Here is a 23,525-nt window from a genome sequence, read left to right as displayed (position 1 = left end):
GTGAGAAGTGGTCTTGTGGGGGGAGCCGATGGCTCCTTCCCATCTCTGCTTGAGCAGCCTGCTTCCCTGGGAGGCAAAGGAGCAGGTCTTGTTTGGCTTATACCTCCTGAAGCATTTCTCTTTTGTTATTCAGGGGAGAGGGCGTGTTAGGGGATGTGACCTTTCTGTCCTGCTGCTTCTGTGGGGTGGGCATTAGGCCGGTCCAGCACTCGGGTTGTAGGTGGCAGAGATGTGGATTCTTTCTGGGACTATGTATGTGAGATACCTGCTGGGCTGTATTCCGCTGCTGAAGCTTGCTACTCAGGAAAGTGTTTTCTCCATTAAACACTTTTCCTTTGTTTCTGTTTCCTTTGGGGGAGGGTGTTCTTTTTTCCTGGCTGCCGCAAAATTAGCCTTGTGTGAGACACCTCAGTGATCTGTTATCTCCAGCTACTTTCAGCGGAGACCAAATCACTTTCAAACCTCAACAGGTCACAAGGGCAAGACTTAATTTTCTTTGTGCAATGTGCTTTGCACCTCACCTCTGCTTCCTGTGTGACTCCCCCCTCTCTGAACACCCCTCCTTTACACAGGCTGGTATCTGCTTGTCCGGCCTTGCGACAGCTCCCTCTACGATATTTCATTCTCTCCTCCCTGCAGATTGTTTTGGAAGAATCTTTTGCTTTCAAAACAGATTAAGGTACTGCCAGGCTGAACAGACTTACTTCTAGATAAATTTTGGGGTGAATATTGACAGACTGTGAAAAGCTTGCTGCACTGCAAGAAAGTCTCTTTTGAGCAGAAGGGAAAAAAAACAAACAACTTTTTCTTGGCAAATGATTGTTGCTGGTTTTTGTTGATCATTTTAACTATCACCATGCCCAGGGGAACTCAGTGTCAGCAAAATCTGCAGTGCCTGTGTTTGATCCTAAACTGTGCCAGTAAGGACTCTTACATCTTAGCCTTTAAACTGACAAACAGATCCACTCCTTGCAAAACGGGCGTGATTTTTAACTCGAACACAAGCAATCCCCCAGGTTTATGTCGTCGCGACAAGTCATTTTCCAAAGAGCACCTGAATGAGATTCAGGTCGGGATCTCGCGGTGGTGGTTGTTCAGTTGTTTCTTTAATAAACTTTTTATCAAGGCAGCTAAAGCAGCCAGTGGCTGTACGGTTACTGCAGGCACCCGGGCAGCGCGGGAGCCCCTGCACCTTTCTGGGGCGGCCGGCAGAGCCGGGGCAGCTGCAGCCTTCGCTTCAGCTGCTCCCTGGCAGCCATCAGGCCTTGCTGGTTTGGGCATGACTTTATCCAACACGATTGTTACGGAGTTTGGTAAGCGGGAGTCTCCTAATGTCTTACTTCAGCTTTTCTCTGTGGAACAGAGCTCGGGGTGGATTTCTTCTGGCTGGAGGAGTAAGCGTGTTGGTGACAGCTGTAATCAACACAGAGGCGCTTATACTGTTGATGAACAAAAACAGCTGCTGGAAAAAAGGGAAAATATGTTATTTTGGTCTTAGAAACTTGCATATAGCTTTATAAAGTGATGCTGCATCTTAGTCCTGCTAAGATTTCATTTAAGCCTGCCCATACCTTCAGTCACAAGGGTCTAAAAGATAACAGTGCTTACCAGGTTTGGGTTGGGTTGACTTTGGGTCACTCGAAGCAGTGTCTGTGTAAACAGAAGTCCTTCTGTAAGGTCTGGAAGTTTCCTGTTTAACTTTGTAGCATTACAACTCCCTTAAGGTTTGTTCTAGGCTTTCAGAAGTAACTGGCAGCTCATTAACGCTTTTTATTAGCACTGAACAATCGTCAGAGGGAAGCTGCATAGGTCATCTGGAGCCCTTGGCTTTGCTGGGCAAAAGGTGCTTGTCACCAGACAGTAACTTGTGTATTCATGCACCTGACACAGGGCACAGTCCTAGGTGTTTTCATTTCACAAAGGAAAATATGTTACAATCTCTTCCACAGTGAAGTATCGGAACATTTAGACTACGCCATGCTGGCAGACGAGTGAGAGGAGGGGAGAAGTGTTGCTCCTCTTGACCTCCAAAGGGACAACTTTCTGCCTTTTTTCCTGTCGCAAATGCAAGCTGATAGCAAGCATTTCAAATCAAAGTCATCTTTTGGCCAGCTTACCAAAAAAAAAACTATGAACCTAAAAGAAAATAAGCATGTGTGGGCTGATTGATGTATTATGTGGTTGGCACTAAAAGGGCCCTGTTTGTGCCATTTGCAGGCATGGCGGAAGCGCTGGTTCGTGCTGCGCAGAGGCCGCATGAGCGGGAACCCCGACGTCCTGGAGTACTACAGGAACAACCACTCCAAAAAGCCCATTCGGATCATCGACCTCAACGAGTGCGAGGTGCTGAAGCACTCAGGACCCAACTTCATCAAGAAGGAATTTCAGAACAACTTCGTCTTCATCGTGAGAACCACCTACCGCACCTTCTACCTGGTAGCCAAAACTGAGGAGGAGATGCAGATCTGGGTGCACAACATCAGCCAGATCTGTAACTTTGGACATCTAGAAGATGGCACAGGTAGGATCACGCTCATGCTTGTCTCGGGTCTTGGGAGGATGACCAGTGTCTCGACTCCTCCACACCAGCGCCCAGGATGAGAGGAAGCATGGACCTTGCTGGCTGGTTAAGCTGGGCAGGTGCTGTGGGACTTTTTGTTTCTTGTGCCTTCTCACAGCCCTGAGATGCTGCTAAACCCTGATTTGAAAGTTATCAGGGATCTCACTTCTGCTGGGTAGAAGTAATAGCTGGCTGCTTGGTCTCACTTTGATGAAGCAACTCCTGCTAGAATAAACAGCAGGTCCTTAATAAGAAAAGGTCCTGTTTATGTGAAAAGCTGACTGAGTGTTATCTTCTGGGGCCGTTTATTTCATTACACGTCCCGTATTTATTTAGTTTGGCTTAATGTAAGACACCTGTTCCAGGAAAGTGTCCTGCAAAACTCGCATTTTCTCAGGCTTTGCTGGATGTGGAATGTGCACAGACTTGGGTGTATATGCACATACATAAATCAGTGACAAAAATACTGAGTTGTCTCAGTCTATTAATGAGAAGAAAAATAAAGAAAATAGAGAGGGTAGGAGAGTGTGTGTCTAGACTTAAGAGATGGTCCTGCCAGGGAAGCACAAAGTCAACCTGTTTTGCCTGGATCTACACCTGTATATACTCAGGAGGGTGAATTTCTTGGAAAGCTTCCAAGAAGCAACCACTCCAAGATGGATGTAGTGAGTAATTAAAGTCAGGACCTCTATCATCATTAACTTACCTTTCAAATGAGACAACCAGGCTCAGATAACAGCGATCTCTCTTACCCTTGATGTTTCCAAGGGGCAGATACAGCAGCAATTTGAGAGCTTCACAGGAAGTGAGTCAGAACGAAGTCCTTCGCTGTGATAAAAGGCAGTGCAAGAGGAGGAAAGGGTGGTGATGGAGGGACTCTGTCCCAAGGGCAGTAAAGTGTTTGGGGGTATTGTAGTGTGGCCAGGCAGATTATCCTGCCGCGGCCCTTGTGCTGCTGTGCTCAGATTGCTACTGGTGTCTGCAACGGCCCATCGCCACACTGCAACCTTGTAACTTGAAAGGAAACAAAAGGCGATGGTGAGATGTTTTATTTTAATCTATCCTGGTTCCTGGCCTTCTTTAATCTTCTCTTCAGTAGTTTATTCTGAGGGGAAATGGGAGTGGAGAGAGCACTGCAGTGGTCCTGTTACAAATGTGATGTCTGCTCTTTTCCCATTTGCTTTAGAGACCATCGGGAAAACGTGCTGATGTATTTTTACGAGCCAGCACAAACTGCCCGTGAATGCAACTTGCAGACTAGAGCTGGTAGCTTTGAGGGATTGGAGTCAATAGCCCTTTGGAGCCTGGATGCAATCAGGGATATTCAGTAACCCCCTTCCTACTGATCCGCCCGTGTTGATGCTGAGATATTGCTGTATCTGCTGCTAGACCCAGGAAGTTCAGCAGTGCAGAGCATTTGCCTTGGTTCAGTATGAAGTCTGGCGCCTTAACTTAAAAGCCCTCCTCACGGACCACGTAAGCTAAGCTTCCAGGCACGCACTTACCGTATCTCTAATGGCAAATAGCTCATAAGATCTTCAATTTATCCTGCAACTCACGCCGGTGAGGTCAAGCTGGGGTGTAATTCAGGTGAGGCTGCAGGGCATGTTCAAATCTTCTGATTTAAATCTGCACAGTTCCACGGGTTGCACATCACATTTCAAACAGTTGCTAATTGCTTCAGCTTTTTGGAAGCACCTAAAATCCCCCAAGAGCCTGTAGGTTTAAACAAATTACCCTTCAAAATTAACATAAGAAGAGAAAAGCTCTATTAAATGCCATAGGCTTTTTTAACTTGATTGCTACCATGTTAAAAAAAATAATAGTCCCTGAAATGAATCATCAAAAGAAAGACACATCAATTGCAGGAAACTTTAATAAGCTGTTCTGTGTATTAAAATGAATCTCAAAGCCAATATTATATTGTGAAATCAATCACTCTTGATCCTTGCATCTCTGAAAAGTTGCTGTGACTTTGAGGCCAAAACCAAAATCTGCTGCTTTCTCTGCTTAATGCATGGACAGTGCAGCCACAGGTTTACAGTGACTCAGCTGCAAACACCGTCCAGTTCGTCCCTTCCAGCAGCAAAGAAGCCGGACAAACAGCCGGGCTCTAGTCACCAGCCGCCTCCGGTCTGACATGGAAGAAGCCAAGCACAGGCCAAAGTTAGCAAAGCCGCGGCTGGCTCCGTGAGGACAGCTTTTTCAGTCAACAAAAGAGGGGACAGCTGAGAGACGGAGGCGAAGCGCAAGCTCCAGGCAGATGTCAGGAAGCACCTGGGACGGGGGCTGTCGGGAAGGATTTGCTAGCAGCAGCCATTGCGCTCGGCTGCCACAAGAAGCTGTTCTGTTGGCTGTGCCGAAAGTGATGGGGGGGTGGCTGGCACCTTCAAGGGAGTCAGCTGGAGGAGAGAGAAAGCTGGGATGGGGAGGAGATGAAATGAGGTGGCTATGGGACATCCTGGGCATGCTTTATCCCGTATGCAAGCTGAAACCATAATTAATTGACACAATGCAATATGGCAGCTGGAGAAACTGATGTGAAAGTTGTTGAGCCTTTTTCACGAGGAAGCCTTACTTTTACAGATTGTAGCTGTGCGTTGTCCGCACCCTCAGGCCATGCCTTGGCAGGCCCGAGTGGGACCTTTCGTCTTGGCTTCCCTCTTCGCTTCTTCCACAGGCTCCAGATATTGTTCCACATCCCATGTAAACACCTTGCTCCTCCTGGTGCCCTCACCTGAAGGTCTCTGCTGATCTCCATCGCTCTCTTGTTGCTCTACTCTCTCCCACAGCACCACGAGCCACAGTGGAGCCTGATGTCCCCAGGGAGCCCCCCCCACTGGTGCCCTCCCTGCAAACTGCACGGACCGGCACGTTGGCAGGGTCACCCTGAGTGGCAGGTTACCCTCGGGTCCCTCTTGGCTACCGGCAGTTGGATTAGAGCATTTCTGCTCCACCTCTCCCTCACCTCTGGTTGCTCTGCTGTTCACACCCATCCTTGCCCATTGCTGGGACCTTCTCCCTTTCTGCCTGCTCCTCTGGTTTCTTTACCTCCTTAGATGTCTCTCCTTTTTTTTTTTTTCCTTTTGCCGATGTGCACAGACTCTGCCATGGCATGGGGATGGTTTGATTCCCCAGGACCTTGCTGCAGCCACACTGGGGAGCATCTCCCCAAGTCAGGGCGGCGTGCTGGGAGCAAGGGGAGTCAGGAGCACTGCACTGAGGGGCTGCCTCGGGCTGTCCTTGCAGAGCTGCTTTCTCCTGAGCGTCTTCACTTTATTTCCCCTCTGTGTTCCCATACAAAGTGGGGCAGGCAGCATCCTTGCTCCACGGCGGCATCTGAAGGAGTTCAGGGGAGGTGTGATGGCTGCTCCCAGCCCACGCTGGAGGACAGGCGCTGGAGATACTCCCTCCACACTCCCCTCTGAGCAGGAGGAAATCCCTTCCCAGTTGCGCAGACTCAAGGCCGCTCTTTAATGTCAGGCTCTGGCCCCTGGCCAGGAGAGGTGGGTGGCCTTTCTACCTCCTTGGTATGGAGTCTGGCGGGGGGTTGCTGGGAGCAGGACTCCCCTATTTCACTTGTCCCTGCGCTGCTGTTGCACCGTAGCAATTTTTGAGGAGCAAGCTGGGGTCTGTAGCAGGATGGAGAAGCCCTGTGTTTTTCCAAGCAATGGATGGGGAAAGTCACAGCAGAGGGTGCTCCACATCCTCCATGGTGATTTTCCCCATCAATACAGCACAGAGATTTTTGGGTTAGTACCCACTGAAGCAGTTATTTTGGCAGCCGAAGCTGCCTGCTGTCTCTCTGGCAAAGGGGAGGGCAGGCACCAAACCTATTCTCTGCCTTCTCGCTGTCGTAAGTGGCCATGCATAATTTATTCTACCCAGCTGCCGCCGCGGTACAACTTTAATGCGCGCTGATTCGGTTACCAGCAGAGCTGGCAGGGACGGGGCTGGACTGTTCGGAGCTGACTACAGGTCCCTGAGCCCCTGAAGGTTAGAAAAGGGCAAGGTCTGTGCCGTCCTCATCCCTCCCTCCTGCTCGCAACGGTTGCCATGTGGTCTGCAGCTCGCAGCCTTTCCTGATGGGATAATCCATGGCTAAACCCTGTGAGTACCAGATGGAGTTCAGGCCTGTTCGTTCTCTGTGTTAATAATCCAGAATGTCATTAATTTCTTTCTGATGCATTATGGTGGGGTTTAGTTGTTGTTTTTTTTTTTTTTTAAAAAAAAAAGTGGTCAGATGGTGATGTGAACATGCTTTTCTGAGGTCCCCATGGAGTCAGCCCAGTGCATATTTGATCATCCTTAGTCTGCAAGACAGCTCTGCGAGTCCAAGGCTTGTAAGTAGAGTTGAGCGTCTGAGCCAGCACAACGAACAAGGGAAAAGTTATTTTTCAGATGAGAAGGCTGCAGCCCTCAGCTCTGCTTTGCAAATGTGAAACCCCGTACAAGCCATTCCTTCCAGATGCTCACTGCTGAAATTCTGCTGTTATAAGCTGTTAAATTAAGCAAATGCTTCACTTAAGCTCAAATTTAAGCACATACCTCTGTGCTCCGCTGCCCTGGGGTCCACCACTGCTCCAGACCTCCAACGCTAACAGGAGGAAGCAGCAGTGAGTCAGTGCTGGTGGATGGGAAGGAAAGAGGTGACTCCCTGCTCGATTTAAAGGGATGAAGTGTGGGGTAGTGCAGGGAGAAAAGATCTGGTTTACTCTTCTTCTGGCCGAGATCAGAAGGGTGATGGGGTGAAGCCCGCTGTGGCTGGTGTGGAAGTCTGGGTCACTGGAGAGTGTTAGCTGTGTTTAGTGATGCTGCCCTCTAACCACCCAAGTCTTGGCAGCTCTCGCCGTCCCTGGCCTGCTTGCACATACACCGAGCACCTCCCAGGGTTGGAAAGTGACTACAACAACCAAGGCTTGCTGCTGTGTTGAGCTGAGGACTAGACAGAACCTGCCAGAGGGTCTCAGAACCTCACTGCACCGGGCAGGATCTGGCCTGCAGCATGCACACAGGTGGTCAAGGGCTGGTTCCCAGCGTTTCTAGCAAATTTTGGATATCAGCGTCAGAGAAATCTGCCTTCTCGCTACATTTTGAAGGCATGTTTATGCTTGGTTTGGTTTTATCAGTGGTAGCTGGTTTGTTGTGTTTGGTTTTGCTGCGGGGTTTTTCATTTTGATGAAGGGTTTTGCTGCTTTGACTCAGGCTTTGACCTGCTCCTCTCTGTGCTGGAATGGGACTGGAGCGTTACACCCAGGGATGGAGGGAGTGGGGAAGGTGTCACTGAGCACAGGCTCCCCTAACAGCTACCCCACAGCTCTCATGGCCTCGAGAGGCGTACAGAGTTTGCAGATAAGTTCAAAGGTGCAACAAATCCGGCTACTCCGTGAGCCACCAAGCTCAGTTTTGTCCACTGAGATCTAGAAAGTGGGAAGAAATCAATCCCTTCCCTTGTCGCCATTAATTTGAAGTGTTGGAGATTAATAATTAATTATTTGCCTTAGGGCCTAAAAAATACTTGATAAAACAGACTGCTCTGCCTCAGCGCTTTCCTCAGCAGATGCTGTGCTCATCACTGTCTGCAGGGGGGATGCTACAGCCCTGCAGGAGTGGGAGACCCCGGAGCAAGGGGGGGTCCGCACCTTCTGCAGCCCCCCAATTTGGCAGTTGGCTTGCCCGGCCTGCACAGAGGGAGCAGCTGCAGAATCAGGCTTCCCTCTTTCCAGAGTCAGTTTTTGCCTTCACCCACTGCCGCTCTGGGGTAAAACATCCCTGGTGCAAAAGCGAGGTGGTGATGGCCGGGAGAGGCAGCGGGCCAGGGTGAGTCAGAGCCGTGCCTCAGCCGGGGCCATCCGTTCCCATTGCAGGTTCGGTGGAGAGCCTGTCTCACACGACCTCATCCCCGCAGCCATCGCCGGCCGCCTCCACCCATGCCTCCCGCATCGCCGATCCCTCCTTCTCGGTGGACCACGCTGCTGCTGACGCGTCTGCTGCGGAGGAGACCCCCAGCGAGTCAGAGTCTGTTTTCCTCCCCGACTACCTCTTCCTCTCCAACTGCGAGTCAGGCAAGCTCAGCCACAACAGGTAGGTTTGAGGTCTGCCAGATGTCTTGGGCTGGAGCCACCCTCTGCCTGCCCACTGATGCCCTAGGAAACTGGGGCAAACTGGTCCTTGAGCCTTGCCACTCAGAGTAGGCTCCCAAGGACAGCAGGGGACCATCAGCCTAATCCAATTTGTAGAGGGCTTTTCCTAGCACAGATTAGCAGTCAAGCACTGAAAATTGGTCCTGGCCCTTTCCGGGGTGAGTGGCTGGGCCTCCTTCCAGATACCCTTTCTGCCTGCTGCTGCCCAAGGTGCTCCACAAAGTGCCCCATCCCCCTGCCCAGCTCAGGAGGGACTTCCCACAGCCGTAGAGAAGGGACAGGTTTTGTCCAAAACTGGTGATTTGGGGTCTTTTTGCTGCTGTGTGCTTGCTCAGTTGCAACCAGGAGAAAAGGAAAGCGCAGGTCCTGACTTATGTCTCTCTGCAGGTGTGACAGCTGGTCAAATTCGGACAGATCTCTGGAGCAAACCTCATCAGACGATGTTTTTGTTGACTCCTTGCAGTCCCAGCCCTCCTTGTACCTTGTACAGCCATCTAGCGCTGGCACTGTGCACCAGGACGGGGCCCCACTGGCAAATCCCAGCACCGTGTCCAGGAACGTAGACATTAGCAGGCCACCCAATGACTTTTCCTCCTCGTCTCCACTGTTGGGGACACCGCTGACACCAACCTTTCAGATTGACAAGAGCCAGAACGCGCTGCCCTACGGTGTAACCCAGCTGGACGTCCTGTCCAACACGCCCCCGCCACGGCCACCCAAGCCAACCCACTTCTCGGACAGGAGAGGGGACGAGGTGGGCGGCGGGGCCCTCCAGAACGGGCACGCAGGGATCTGCCGGGCTCAGGTCGCTCTGGTGCCCAGGAGGATCTCCTTATCCAGCTTAGACAACGTGAGGAACTGGAAAGGTGAGCGTATTTCTAACACTGCAGAGCGGGTGCCCACCTCCAGTTGTGCCTCCCTGTCCTCCCCTCGGTGAAGTCATACACCACCCAAAGCGACCCGAAATGTTTGTTTCAGGTTAGCGAGCAGGATTCAGACCTGTCCCTCACCTTCAGCTCCTGGTCTGTAAAAGCCCCTCAGTGTGTACACATAGGCAGGAATTTGGCTGTATCTCTTCAGGGTGCCTCATGACTTGCTAGTTTTCCATGCTCCCTCCCTCCCAGAAAAGAAAGCAGCAGAAAAACAAAAATGAAAAGCCAGACACTGATTTGGGCAATGCCAAGCTCTCTATATATGCCGATCAAAATGGCTTGCGCATGGGAAATGCCTTTGTAGCTGTGCTGCTTCACTACATCCAGTCCTTTGCATAGCAGCAGCATGTCTTTTTTGCAGCTTAGAGTAGAGAACGGGAAGCCGGGGAGACGCTGGCGATGGGATGTAATCCCAGTTGAACCAGGGACTCTGTGTGTCCTTGAGCAAATCCCACTCTGTCCTTGCACTTCAGTCAGGGTGGCCTGGAAACCCTCTGCAGAGCAAGGCTCTGCTGCAAAGCAAGCTCTGAGCCGAGGTGACTTTTCCATTTGTTCTTGAAACGCTATCATTTCAAACAAAAATAACAATCAAAAACCCAGAAATCAAGGTGTCAGAAGCCAGCATACGCAGCATGAGAAAGTTTTGGGTTGTTTTTGTTTTGGTTTGGTTTTTTTTTGTGGAGCCACAGAACAGAGGGAGGCATCTGGAATACCTGGCTGGAAATCATCAAGTATTTTGCAGTGATGTGCCATTTTCGATGAGGGCAAAAGTGTAGGTTTTTAAGGACAAAAAGGACTCCTGTAATTTGAATGACCAAGCAGTGTTTGGGGCTGTTAGATCTTGCTCTTAAAGCTCAGAAGCTAAGGCAAGGAGACCTCTGTCCATCCTGTTTATCAGTATACAAACAATTCTTGGAAGGTTTCTGGAGAAACACCCATCAGTGGAATTGGTATTCTTCATTACCAGTTACATTTGGTTGCTCCCTGAAGGGTGCTCCTCTTGCTTTTGCACTAATGCCACCAGTGCGCTTCAGACAGTTAATGTTCCTCCAGCCCAACTTACGCCAAAATGTTTTTAAGAGGATTAAGTGGCCAAATGTCATGTTCTGCTACCGTGCTGCAAGGTTATCTCTGCCTGACAGGGGGCAGCAATGAATTGATAAGTGCTGCTATTTTTTCCTTACCCTAAGCGCAGCTGAAACTATTTGAAGGTTAAGCTCTGAATTAAAATGTGTTTAACAAGAAAAATCAGAAAAAGGAACGGGGCGAAAGCAGCTGTTCCTCACCAGCCCCCAGAGTGAGCCCACTCGAGTTATTTACCTCATTTTTTTCCCCTTGGCAACCTGTAAAAGCTGAGCAGATGTAATTAACCCAGTGCGAAGGCAGCGTATGCTGGTTGCAGTGCCGTGACGGGGAACGAGCTGTACGCGCGTAAGGCCCCTGTATCCTGGCATCTGCCGGAGTGTTGTGCCTGAATGTCTTTTTGCCAAAATAGTAAATAAATGTAGCTGTCCCAGGACAGTGACTGTGTCTATCTGAATATATACCCGCACTGACAGTATTGCTTTGTTCTTGTTCAGCACTTTTGCCTTTTTTGCTGATACCATCACAAAGGCCCCCAGTTGCAGCGCACTATTGACATCTCCACCATAAGAGCAGGGACTGGATTAACATGATTGCAGGGTTTTAAGGCATTCCTACAGAAAAGCCATTTTCTGCACTGAAAATAATTTGCCAGAAAAGTCTGGTAGTTGTCAGCATCTCCCACTGCTGATCTCTGCACTGAATGATGGATTTCAGTGGTCCCGTCTTCTGCTTCAAAACTAAAATTGATCTACAGCAAGACAAGATCAGCCCGCACAAGGGGACACTGACTGATGACCTTTTCTCTGGCTGTTTGTTCCCCATCAGCTCGAGCCACTTGCACCACATCAGCATTTCTGGGTGACAAAGGAATTTCTCTCCTACCATTAAGTTCCTCTGTGCACCCTCTGTACAATAACATGTGCTTCCCTGGCACCTTACATACGAGGCTCCTAAATAACTTTCCCAACAATAATGAATTAATATTCCCTGCAGTCCCGTTTCATATAATCTCCCCAGTTTGACAGATGGGAAAACAGAGCGGGACTAGAGCAGGAGCTGGGTTTAAGTTTTTCCTTGGTGGCTCGCTCTCCACACCACACCAGTCTTTCTCCCCAATCGCTTGTGTTACAGGAAGCATAAATTACAGCTGGATTATACACGAGCATGTTCCTTGATTTCATCATATTTAAAATAGATGTAATTGCTTTTGAAACGCTACTGAGGTGGTTCTGGTCTTAAGTGTCATTGGATTTAGGAAAAATACTAGGAGTTATGGAATCTTTGTAAAGCACTAATTATTTTAGAGCCATATGCTTTACTCCAGAATTATCTCTGTCAGGTTGCACTGCCTTATCACATTTTTAATCACTTTTTTTCCTTGCAGCAGACATGGAAGGCAGTTCCTTAAGAAGTCGGGATAAGAGGCTTAGCTTGAATTTGGTAAGTACTCTGCTTGCACAAATTTAAAACACTGGCACATGACAAACTTCAGAAAGTGAATCATTTCACATCCGGATATTCAATCTTTCCTCTCCTATGCTCAGCAGAAAAATAAAAAAAAAAGGGAAGAAGCACTTGGTTTTGGGCAAATTCTGTGCTCCTTCTTCATGGCCACAGGAAGCCTTTGAGAGAGGAGGGAGGGGGAGGCCACGACACTGAGCACCCTGTTTTTAAGGCAGATGAAGCTAGGTCTGTTGTGAAAAAGGATACCAGTAGGCTTGAGAATTACACTGTTGGCCAAGAGCACCTGAGAAAACTGCTTATCTCTTGGAAAAAAAAGGGTCTAAAGTCTATCATTTCACGGTCCTGAGGGATATCTCCTCTTTAGGACAGGAAAGTCTCTGCCTCTGGCAGACATGGTTATATGTAGCACCATCACACATCACATAGCCAGTCTTCTGCCTGGTGCTGAGTACTCTCTTCTGTGTAGGAGAGCCTGTCCTGCTTGTATGTAAGCTCTGGTGATGGGCACCTTACGTTTTTCTCCCCTTTGAAAGCTTGCAAGGTTTGTAATCAATCCCTCTCACCACTCAGCCAGCATTAACTTGCATGAAATGAATTTCTAGTGTTTATTCTCAGCTATCAGAAGCAACTTGTAGGTCTGTGAGTCTGCTCTCTCAGCTTCCATATTTGCAAAAATCTAGCTAATCAGATGTTCTCCTTTCAGATGTTTTTTTTGTATGAAGGAGCCTCCTTCATTTTATAGGTCAGAATTACTGCTGGGAGAGGCAAGCGCAGCCTCACTCAAGTTGGAGGATTTAGCCTACTTAAGTCACCAGTAAGTTCAGCCCTAGTTTCCAGCAGTGACTTGCAAAGCTCAGAAGTGGACTTCTCCAAAGCTGGAGTGTTCATCTGAATTCATGCATTTGTCTCATGTCTTTCTAGCTCGCACCTCTCAGAAAGGTCATGTCAGGACTTTCCTGGCCTGGGGGTCGGCTCAGATCTGTTGCCATCTCACAGCACTGAGCACAGCTATTCATTTATTGACCTGTTTCTTTCTTTTCCTTCTTTGCTTCTGAAGCCCTGTCGGTTCTCCCCACTCTACTCAACTGCAGCAGAGAGCACGGAGGACAGCTACGTGCCCATGCGCCCCAGCACCTCTCCCTCTGCGCCCAGCTCCGACTGTTCACCCGACGGCTACATCCCCATGAGCCCCGCCTCAGCCACGTTTACCTTCCCTGTCGTCAGCACTGAAAAACTCACCAGCCCGTTACCTGAGCTTCCCTCGGACCTGGAGCCCCCTCCGGTGAACCGAGACCTCAAGCCTCGTAGGAAATGTAAGCCCAGACCTAAAGTGCAATTGGCAGCCAGGGAGTCATGATAGTGGGGACTACTCCTGCTTTTCATGGCATCTCCAAAATGTGGGTTGCACTTCCAGGTTATATACTGGGGACAGCTTTGCAGTGGAGAAATTGCCTAAACCTAGCCTATGTTAAAGCTCTTTGGGCTGCAGAGCCACAGGGCTACTCAGAAATTGGTTCAGGAAATGCTACTGTGCAGTGGGGACAGGAATTTAGACTGTTGTCAGGAAGCAAAGCAAGTTTAGGTCCTTACTTAGAGGGTTTTGAGAACGGAGTGGAAAATATACATTGACTGGTAAGAGGAATGATCTTGATGTCCATGTGTAGGACCATTTAGAAGAGAGGCCCAAAGCTGTTTTGACCTGTAGGCTGAACTGACTTCTCCTCTTCAAGGCAGCACATGCAGAACAGATTTGAGGCAACCACATGGATCTATGGGGAGTTTGCTCTCCTTATGCCCATTGTATTTAGTCTGTTATTTTAGGGCAAATGAGGGACTTTGCTTTCCGACGCTGACTGAAGTGGTCATTTGTTACTGATTTGTCTTGGCTATAGCAGTTACGTTCTGTGACATACTCTGTTAGTTTCTTGCTGTTAATATAAAACTGCATTTTTCTAAAGTCAGTACTTTTCATTAGCTCTGCTATTGGAAATGTAGTTCCTTTTGTATCTACTTGCAGCACGGCCACCTCCTCTGGACCTGAGGAACCTCTCCACAATCCGGGAGCATGCTGCCGTGACCAGGATGTGGACTGTGCCTTAGTAAGTCAACAAGGAACCTGCCGTTCCAATCTTTCAAGCATTAACATTGTGGAACAGAGTTAAAAATAACTTATCACATCCCACAAGAAACAGTTTCCTGGCAAAGTCCACAAACAAAAATTCCCCAGGGCTCCTTCCAGCATCCCCCAGGCTTTTGCTGTCTCTCAAAAGCAAGGCTCCCTTTCATGACAGGCAGCTCCAGTGCGTTCAGCATCGTGCAGTGATGCTCAGGCTGTTTTGAAGGTTTCTTTTGAAAAGACTGGAGCTGGTCTGCACTCTGAGTGTGGCTGCTGCGATGGCTAAAATCTTCGCATGCCTTAATTATTTTTTTTTTAAAGTGATAGAGCCATTTTTGTTCCTGAAAATTAATATAGCAAAGGAGAACCAGATAAGAAAAAGATCTGCCTGGCTCGTAGCCTAGGCGTAGACTTCTGCACTGCCACAGCAATTCAGACTTGATCTGTTGGTGTGACCTTGTGTTACTGGAAATTAGTTGTGGGGTAAAACAAATTTACCGGGGTAAATCCCAAAGCCCGGGTAGTGGGAATAGGTGATACTATTTGGCTTCAAGGGTAGTGAAAGACTCATCTTCAGGGAAGTTATGAGCAAGAGAGGACTGCAGCTTGCTGGCTGGGGGGATCTCTGTGTTACGAGGAAAGGCTGACAGGAGAGTCAGCTGTGCTGAAATGTGCATGCAAAAGCCTGGAATTATAAAAAAAAACCTCCTGTACATACCCTGGATACTCCAGAAAATGTAGGTTTTCACTAGCATGAGTGCCAGACAGGACATTTCCACTCCCCCAGCTCAGGTAGTCATTTGGAGGGCAAAAGGGACAGGAGATGGGCAGTTTCTCAGCTGCAGACCCCTCTCTCAGCTGTACAGTCCAAAGCTGGTGAAGCCCTTCGGTGCTGCCTGCCACGTGCTGCCTGTTAGGGAAACCCAGTAGCCTGCCTCCCAAGCATCCCTGCCAGAGAGCTGTGGTTAATTAGTGATGACACAGTGCAGAGTCCTGAAGGATAACAAGCTCAGAGGGAGTTTGCATGTTTTACATTAACAAAACTAAAAAAGAAGAATGCCCAGAACTAATAAAGCAAAAGGAATTATATTGTTCATGCTGCACAAAGTGGCTGTCTAATTTCCAAATAACTAACCCTGTTGTGCTAGCCTGCAATAATTTACTCACGATATACCCCTGACAGTTATGTTAGTGGAAGAGATATCCTTGTACAAGGGCTGAGTGGCAGCCAGCTCCACAGCACAGATAGCACAGCCAGACAAGTTCCTCTGCATGCGCGTCCAGTAGCTGATTAATTCTCATCCATCTCCAAAATGTGGATACCCACACAACTAACTGCCCGCCCCGTCGGCACATATCACCCAGACAAATGATGTCTGTCTCTGTGTCCCCTGTTGGAGAATTGCTCCAATGTTTTATGCTTTCTGTCATAGCAGAGATGGCAAACATTCATAAATCCCAGGAAAAAAAAAAATCAACAAAACCACTCATGGCAATATAGCACACTTTTTCTAGAACTAAGGAGTGGGTTTGGACATCCTCTCCATAAAGGCTGCAGCATTAGTGTGAGTTTATTCACCATATGGACTGTGTCAGGCTTTGGCTTCATTTCAGAGCATCTGTAAGATGCTTCCTTAACCTCTCCTGTGTTTTTCTTCATAGCAATCGAATGAGCTTTATCTCACCAGAAAGAGACGGTATTAATTCAGCAAGAATATTTGCCAATTCAGTTTCCGGAGAAGAGGAAGAAAGTTACATTCATATGGTAATCTTCATTTTCACACAGCCATCCTTTGCTTTATTCTGCTCTGTCACATTGATGGAGAATGCAGAAGTTTGTTTTCTAAGAAAAAATGTTGAGGAGGTTTGTCCTTTGCCTTCTGTTTCTAAAAAAAATGATGAAACGGTTTTAAACCAAAGACACTGGGACCAATTTACGGAGAGATAAGGGAAGCCCTTCTTCTGCTCTGCAGAACTCAGCTGTTCGCCCACGAATGTTGCTGAGCAGTTCCAAGAGATCACAGGGATCAGCCATATTTACATGAGAACTCATTAAGGCAAAGGAAAATTAAATCTTTTCACCTTTTAAAAGTGTGCCCTGCAAAATCTCCTAGGAAATGACAGAGAGCCATTAGTGCACTTCCTAAAGAAACACACCAAATATTGTGCAGAAACAGAACTCCCATTAAAGTCTCTTATTGCTTCTGCTTTGGCTGGTGGCACTAACCCCACTTCCCATCCCATGAAAGAAGAACATCTGGCTTCGTGGCTTCCTTTTCTTCATTCACTCTTTAGCCATATCTTGCAAAAACCCAGAATCTCAGTTTCCTTTGAATTTTAGGTGGAAATGGATCTCAGATGCTTTGATCTGAGCCAATGTCTACAGACTGGGCTCCATAGCCAAAGCCCAATGGCAATGGCTATAGAAATATATTGCAAAACTCACCACAATGTCCATGAGCCATAGTCTCAAATTTTAACTCCTACCTCTACTAGATGAAAACCTGCTCAGAAGGGCAATTCCAGTTGTAACTACTCCCCATTTGATTTTTCTAGTCAAATAAAACCTTCCATACATTTGTGGTCACCTGTGACTTTCCTGAGATTAATTTTCAGCCACTAGATTTGAACAGAGTTATTGCCATTTCTTCAAATTCATAGAGCGATGGTTAAGAGGGCACCCCAGCAAATCTGAGCCTTCCAAGGGCTTGAGCTGAGAAGCTGGGCACGAGTCCTTCCTGATAACATGGAATGAAAATCAGCCTAGTGTGCTTGTTTTGCCGTAACTGCCAGGAGAAAAAGACTCTCTCAGTTTCTTTATGCCATCTTGCAATTAATCAGTGTTATCCTGTGGTTAGTCACCAAAGGCACCCTTGGCATAGAAAATAACGTGGGTGCTGACCCTCCTCACTCGTGTTCTGCCAGGTGATTCCTTTTAGGATCATATTCTAAGAGCATTAAAAGTTTCTCTTCTTTCCCGACAGGAACACAGACAGGCAACATCTCCATACAGTGGTGCTTTTCCGTGGACAAGGAAATCTAACCTTGATTACTTAGCATTGGATTTTAATTCTGCTTCCCCATCCCCTGTACAGAAGGTATGAATCATCTGAAAAACCCCACAGCCTCCTGTCTTTTTGTCTGCTGGGAGGAAAACGAGACCGAGAGTCACACTCTGCTAGGTGCCCTAAGTATCGTGATGAAGCCAGTCATGTTTCCAGCTGACTGCCTTTGTGGCAAACTCAAGATTAATATAATAAAAGCACTGTTAGGGTGATGACAAGGTGTCCTTAGCGTGACTCATAGGGATGCCGTTAACAGGAGCTCAGTAAAGGGCACGAGGCTGGGCTGGGATGTGCAGCCATGAGGGCTTTTGGCCAGTTTGTTGGTGCTAGCAGGATCTCTGCATGCTCTTTCATTTTCATCAGGTCTCCACAAACCCTCTCCTGCTAGTTTTCCCCAAAATCTCTTTGCAGTAACAAGTTTACAGCCTGTGATAAATTCATGGGGTAAAACCGTACCATCTCTTATAACATGGCAAAACGCGCATCTTTATTCTTGCATCACCAAAAGCATTTCAATTTCTTTAGCAATGCTGAGAAAATACGTTCTTTGTTGCAAAGAGCTTACAACCTGCCCAGGCGGTGAGTAGGTACCACCGCAAAGCAATGAACTGTTGTCAGCTTGGGCCGTTTTATGTCCTGTGTATCATTTTCCCCATCAGCTAATACTCCTGGATGCAAAAGACTCAAGACTCCTCAGCTTTCTTATTTAAACCCTCCCTGTAGTTAAAATGCAGTTAGGTTATCCCTGCAAGCAGGATCACTCGGATGAGAAGAGAATTATCATCTGCATGGAAATAGCCAGAACAGCACGTTTCCCCCGCTCACTGTGCTGGGCTGAGTGACAGGGTGCCAGATGGATAATTATAGCGAAAGCAGGCTGTAAAGCAATGCTTTTGTCAGCTGATGTCACTGTGAGCTTCAAGGTGAAGTGAAGCAATCAAGGAACAAGGGAAAGGGAAAACAGAAAATCAAGCCAAGCTTCACTAGCATCCCTTTTCAACACTAAAATTAATACTTTGTTTTTTTCCTCTCTCTCCCGCAGAAACCTTTTCTCTCTGAGGAGCAGAGGGTGGACTATGTCCAGGTAGATGAACAGAAAACGCAAGCTTTACAGAACACTAAGCAGGAATGGACAGATGAGAGGCAATCAAAAGTCTAAAGGAAGAAGATTTGGGATCTGGAGGATTTTTTTTTTTTGCACTGGAACCACAGTGTTAATGAAGCAGCTATCACAGTGGAGTTCAAAGGCAGAGAGAGTTGCAAGATGCTTACGGTCTGTAGAGGAGAGGCATTTTTAGTGGAAACCTTTGATTTCAGCTGGAAATAGTCTGTTGAATGAGTGGTTCACTGATGATTAAAGTGATGCATTACCCTTTTTACTGCCCTTACCAGTAAGCTACATGGTACCATTTTTCTGGCATGATTCTGCAACAAGTCATACACTTAATGTTAACAAATCCACTACATGTTGCATTAATCTAGTTAGTCCTGCCTTCTCCCCCTGTTGCATAATTCCTAGTTGCTAAAGCTGTTTTTTGATATTCCTACAAATACTGCGGGTGCTCAGAGCGCTTTCATGGCAGCGGGCACCTGACAGGTATCGGTGACTAATCAACTAAGGGCTAAAATACTGAAACAATAAAAAGAACTTTTTGAATATATAGTGCTTAAGCAAAGAGAATTTTGGAAAATATTTTTCCCCTGGGTTTAAAAGGTCTGACTCTGAGCTAATGCTGTCAGAAACTCAAAACAGGACTTTGTACCGATGGGACTGGAACGCGTGGTCTTTGACCCTCAGGATGACAGCCATTGCATTAAGCGTCTTCTCTCCATTGTGGCTCATCCTTGTCGCCTTTCTGTCTGATTCCTACCGATGTTTTCTCCCCTGTCTCGAGGAGTGTCTTCGGCATAGCACAGCACAGCTGCTCCTCTAGCAGGAGGCGGCAGGCACACAGCTCTCGGCTGGCCAAAAAATAGAAAGGGAAGCTGTGAGCCTGTTTCTGCAAGTCTTGGGAGAACTGGCAAAGGATCAAGAATGCTTTCATCTGAACTGCAGAAGAAATGCCATTGGAATTGCTGGTAGCAGTCGTCAAACCGATTGTTTCACTAGACCCACCCCGAAATAAAAAAAGAGAATTAGGAAGTGCAGCGTGCTCCGAGAGAGGCTAGCAGGCCTGCCAAAATAAAACAACAATGCGCTTACGTGGCGTGAGGACCTCTGGGTTCAGGAAGCTCATCTACCTTGGGACTTGTTACAGGCACTATCTCAGGATCACATATGCGTATAGTTTATAACATATTTAACTTTCAAAGCTTGGCTGCAATCTTTATTTTGAGGTGGCACACAGCCACTTGAACCACGGAAGTACGCAGTACCGCTGAGTGACCCACGCTGGATTTGATCGTGCAGGCTTTGCTCGTGCAGGTGAGTCCTGCTAGCCATGAGAGGGCTGGTCCTGTCGGCAAGAACGGACAGCCAGGACCCTTACAGAAGATTTCCTCGTTGACGATGCCAAGTCACTGGCCTCCCTTCACGTGCCTGTTGCTACCACGTTGTATTACTGTAATCTGACATCCCAAAAATGCTGATTGACCAAACAGAGGTGGTAGAAATGTCATTGCAGAAACCACTGGCATTTCAAGGCTCCTACTTACTGTCCTCCATGCACCCATTCTGCTTTGGCCATTCAGGCACTCTGGGAGGCTGAGAGACGCAGCTGAGTCGCATGTCGTGCTGGGAGAGGCAGCGTGGCTAACAGAAACACCTTTTTTCTCCTACCTCAAGAGAGCTGAAGTGCTTGCAAGTCTCGCTGCTTCTTTAGAGCAAACACAGAGCTGGGGATCCGTGGCGACCAGGCTCTTACTCGCTCACCCTGCGAGAACAACGAGGTTCACCAGCGTCTGTGGACTCTGGGGCAAACTGGGCTCCCAAGCCTGTGGGCGTAAAGTGTCCCAGACGAGAGCTGCTTGGAAAGCTGGGGTTTATACTGCAGATAGCTGACCTGCCATTTCCTCCTGCTGTGCTCCTCCACCCCCCACCAAAGCTCTCAAATGAAAGTTCCTAAAAGTTCTGAGAAGAATTTAGACTTTTCCGTATAAATCTGGTCCGTCCGGTGTGAAACTTCACTTGTTAAAACCCAGTTGTTTTTTGTCCTAAAACTGATTTAGGAGAGCTCAGAGCAGCCGTGCCCTGGGTGTGGTATTGCTACAGGGGAAGTGGGTTTGGGGAGAGGCGGTGGAGATCTGCGCCTCCAGAGCTGTTAGCGAGAGGCAAGGCAGGGAGGGCCACGGTCAGAGAGCCCTTTGCCTTTCTGCTCAAAGAATCACCTTCCTTTCAAGGTGTACGAATCACACTGAAAGCTTTTGGTGTATGCTGCAGTATTGAAAGAGTTAAAAGTCCAGCTAAGACAGATTTTTGTTACAGTAGGGGACAGAAAACATCCACAAATGGCAGGTAAAATGATGCTACACTGCTGCAGATCCCACATTGCAGAGCGATGGCGTGGCAGCCTCCGATGTGGATCGCAACAGCATACAAATCAGCTCACGTTTGACTGGAGCGTTCCTTTTCACGCTGTCAGAAAATCTTCTGAAGTGGAAAAACACCAAGTTATTGGAGACAACTGACTTGTTATTCTAGTTTATTGTAAAAATATGTAAATTTTGACAAACCTGGCTAAGGGATCATTGTGAAGTTTAGAAAAGAAAGAGCTCTCTTGTTTTTGTTTTTTTTTTCTCCCCTAGAAGGACATAAACATATAGCTTGGCAGGGACTGTCCTTAGATCAGAATGGTTCCCTTTCAACTTCCAGTGTCCCCAGCTTGCCCCCACCACTCTCTTATCTTGATCAAACACTGCTGCCTGGTTTCTAACTTTCACTTTTAAGCTAAAAGCTAAGTTTGGGAGTTTATTCAGGTTTTTCATTTAAGGTCTGTTTTTACCCGCTGCTCCAGGGTCCGTGACATGCATTCTTGTGTAAGCACAACACACGAGACAGGGGCAATTAAAAAAATACAAAAAAAAAAAAAGTTTTAAAACCAGAGCAATCCTCCCCTAATGCTTTTTTTTTGTTTGTTTGTTTTGTTTTGTTTTAGTAAAATTCCACAATACTCCAAAGAGAGTAAAGAGTAGGAGGATGGCAAAGGCCAAATCTGCTGTGGCCACCCCATCATTAAGGATTTTGGTGGGTACAGAGCCACAGCAGCCCAGGGCCAGCACCCGTCGGGCTGACTGGTGGGAGAGGAGGGATGTTACAGAGCAAAAAGGCGTCACTGTTTAATTAAGTCTGTTCTTAACTACTGACCCCTTGGGCAAAGAGGAAAGAAAACCTGTGAAAGCGCCTGAAAACCGAGTCAGCTTTTCACAGCGTCATGTCTGAAACGGTAGCTCAGGCGAGAGGCCCTGGTTAGCGCTGGCTGCGGGGTCAGCCGGGCGCACTCTTGGTAGCATCTTCTTTTCGCTGTGGGTCTGTTGCGCTGTTATTTGGATGTATTTCTTTAAAAAGTATCATGAGAGCTGATGGAGAGAGAGGCTCTGCACCTCAGATGAGCGTGGGGCGGTCAGTGGTCCCTTAGGAAATGTTTCTGTCCTGGGGGAACCGGCACTGCCCGGCTCGGGACTGGTGGTGCCTTCTCCAGCACCGCTGGGCTTTCTCTTTTAAAATGGAGAGGAGCGCTAAACGAGCAGGACAGTTTTTGCTTCATCAAAAATGTCGCTCTGTGGAGTTGCCGGATGAAGCTTGATCGCAGGACGATGTGGAAAACAAGCAAGTGAAAGCTGGATTCCCCCAGCTGAGGGCACGGCCGGTGAGTGTGCCGGCACGCCGGCACGGGAGGGAGGGGATCAGAGGGGAGATGGGTCCCTGACTGAAATTGTCTGCGGCCACCGAGCGCAAAAACAGCCTGCGTCAAACACCTGCTTGAAATACATCCTGAAGAATCATAAAGAAATCAGTCCGATCTGGATATCCTTCCAGGAGCAAGCGGGATTTCAGTTCTTACTGGGAGTTGCACGCATCCCGAGGTCTTTACTGGGTTCGGGTTCAATATGGCCTCATTCTGCAGCCTTTCAATGACCACACATCTGAGCAAGGCGTAGCAGCATCCGAGACTCGCTTGCTTTTTGAACTAAGCTGTATTTTCCATTTCTAATTGCTTTATTACAGGAGGCAGCATTAAATTCCTTACTGGCAGAAAGGAACACTTCACCTGAGAAATCTCAACAGCCATTTAACTGGAGCCAGGTGTTTTCACCCAGCTCACTTTTGCCAACGGTAGCACCCGCTCTCTTCCCTGTCACTAATTACATCATAGATGTAGATTTTGGAGTTGCGTTCACTTGCAGTGACTCAGTGGTTTAGTAATTCAAAGACCATCAGATGCTGTGATGAGAACGAAGCACAGGGCAATGCCTTTTCTTTGTTCCTCTGTTCCGCAAAAATTGCTCAGGTTTAAAAAAAAAAAAAAAAAAAAAAAAGCCACCAAAATAGCAGACTTTTGCGATGTGAAAGCCAGAATGTTTTTTGTTCAAATAAAAAGAAACTTTTGTCTTGTGCAAATGAAGCATTATAGGTTTTTTGTATTTGTAAATCTGTGGGGAAGCATTAAAGTCATCTCTGTTACGAAGGAGTAAGTCATTGATAGAGGGAAGGGCTCGCCTTCCTCATGTTTCATTGTAATGTTTGTTGTATATATTTGCACATTCAACTGTGTATCTTTTTTTTCTAATAAATTAATATAAAATGTAGCTGTGATCTTTTATTATTGCGATAAGTGAAGGTGCTCATGGGGAAAACTTCCACATTTTTCATTTAATGCTTTTTCCGGTTTTTCAATCTCTCCTTAGGCTGCGACTCGTTCATATAAATTATTTGGATGCAAATTCAAAGAAATTTGCAAAGAAATTTCCTACACCTGCGTGTCAGGAAGATTATTTGCAGGTGACTTCAGAAACAAAGAACGATGAAGCTGCAACGTGGGCTCGTGCCTGCATCCTCCTGGGCCCTGGGTAAGTTGCAGCCCCCCAGCCTCGGCCAAGGGGGAGGAAGGGGCCGCGCTTTCTGACCGAAGACGTAGGCCAGAAGCAGAAATTTGTCCAGCACATGCTCTGGGCGTGGGTACAAAGACTAGTTGTTATTTAACCTGATCCTTTCATCGCTCT

General features: G+C 47.6%; 1 protein-coding gene across 2 annotated transcripts in view; it reads left to right on the top strand.

The window, feature by feature from the left end:
- GAB3 (GRB2 associated binding protein 3) overlaps window positions 1-23,111 on the top strand; it is a 66,285-nt gene extending 43,174 nt beyond the window's left edge. Inside the window, exons 2-10 of one of the 2 annotated variants that reach the window (XM_086756487.1) lie at window positions 2,218-2,521; window positions 8,428-8,644; window positions 9,091-9,569; window positions 12,109-12,161; window positions 13,243-13,498; window positions 14,203-14,284; window positions 15,964-16,066; window positions 17,286-17,399; window positions 18,409-23,111. In XM_086756487.1, the coding sequence (XP_086612613.1) occupies window positions 2,218-2,521; window positions 8,428-8,644; window positions 9,091-9,569; window positions 12,109-12,161; window positions 13,243-13,498; window positions 14,203-14,284; window positions 15,964-16,066; window positions 17,286-17,399; window positions 18,409-18,525 (1,725 nt within the window). In that variant the 3' untranslated portion in view covers window positions 18,526-23,111. Of the gene's footprint in view, window positions 1-2,217; window positions 2,522-8,427; window positions 8,645-9,090; window positions 9,570-12,105; window positions 12,162-13,242; window positions 13,499-14,202; window positions 14,285-15,963; window positions 16,067-17,285; window positions 17,400-18,408 lie in introns of both variants that reach the window. The other variant, XM_086756486.1, reaches the window with a different exon arrangement.
- The last annotated feature ends 414 nt before the right edge of the window (window positions 23,112-23,525 follow it).

This window comes from Chlamydotis macqueenii, chromosome 11, assembly GCF_036417535.1.
Source record: "Chlamydotis macqueenii isolate bChlMac1 chromosome 11, bChlMac1.mat, whole genome shotgun sequence".
Classification (NCBI taxonomy): domain Eukaryota; kingdom Metazoa; phylum Chordata; class Aves; order Otidiformes; family Otididae; genus Chlamydotis; species Chlamydotis macqueenii.
This window is presented reverse-complemented; position numbering and strand designations above follow the sequence as displayed.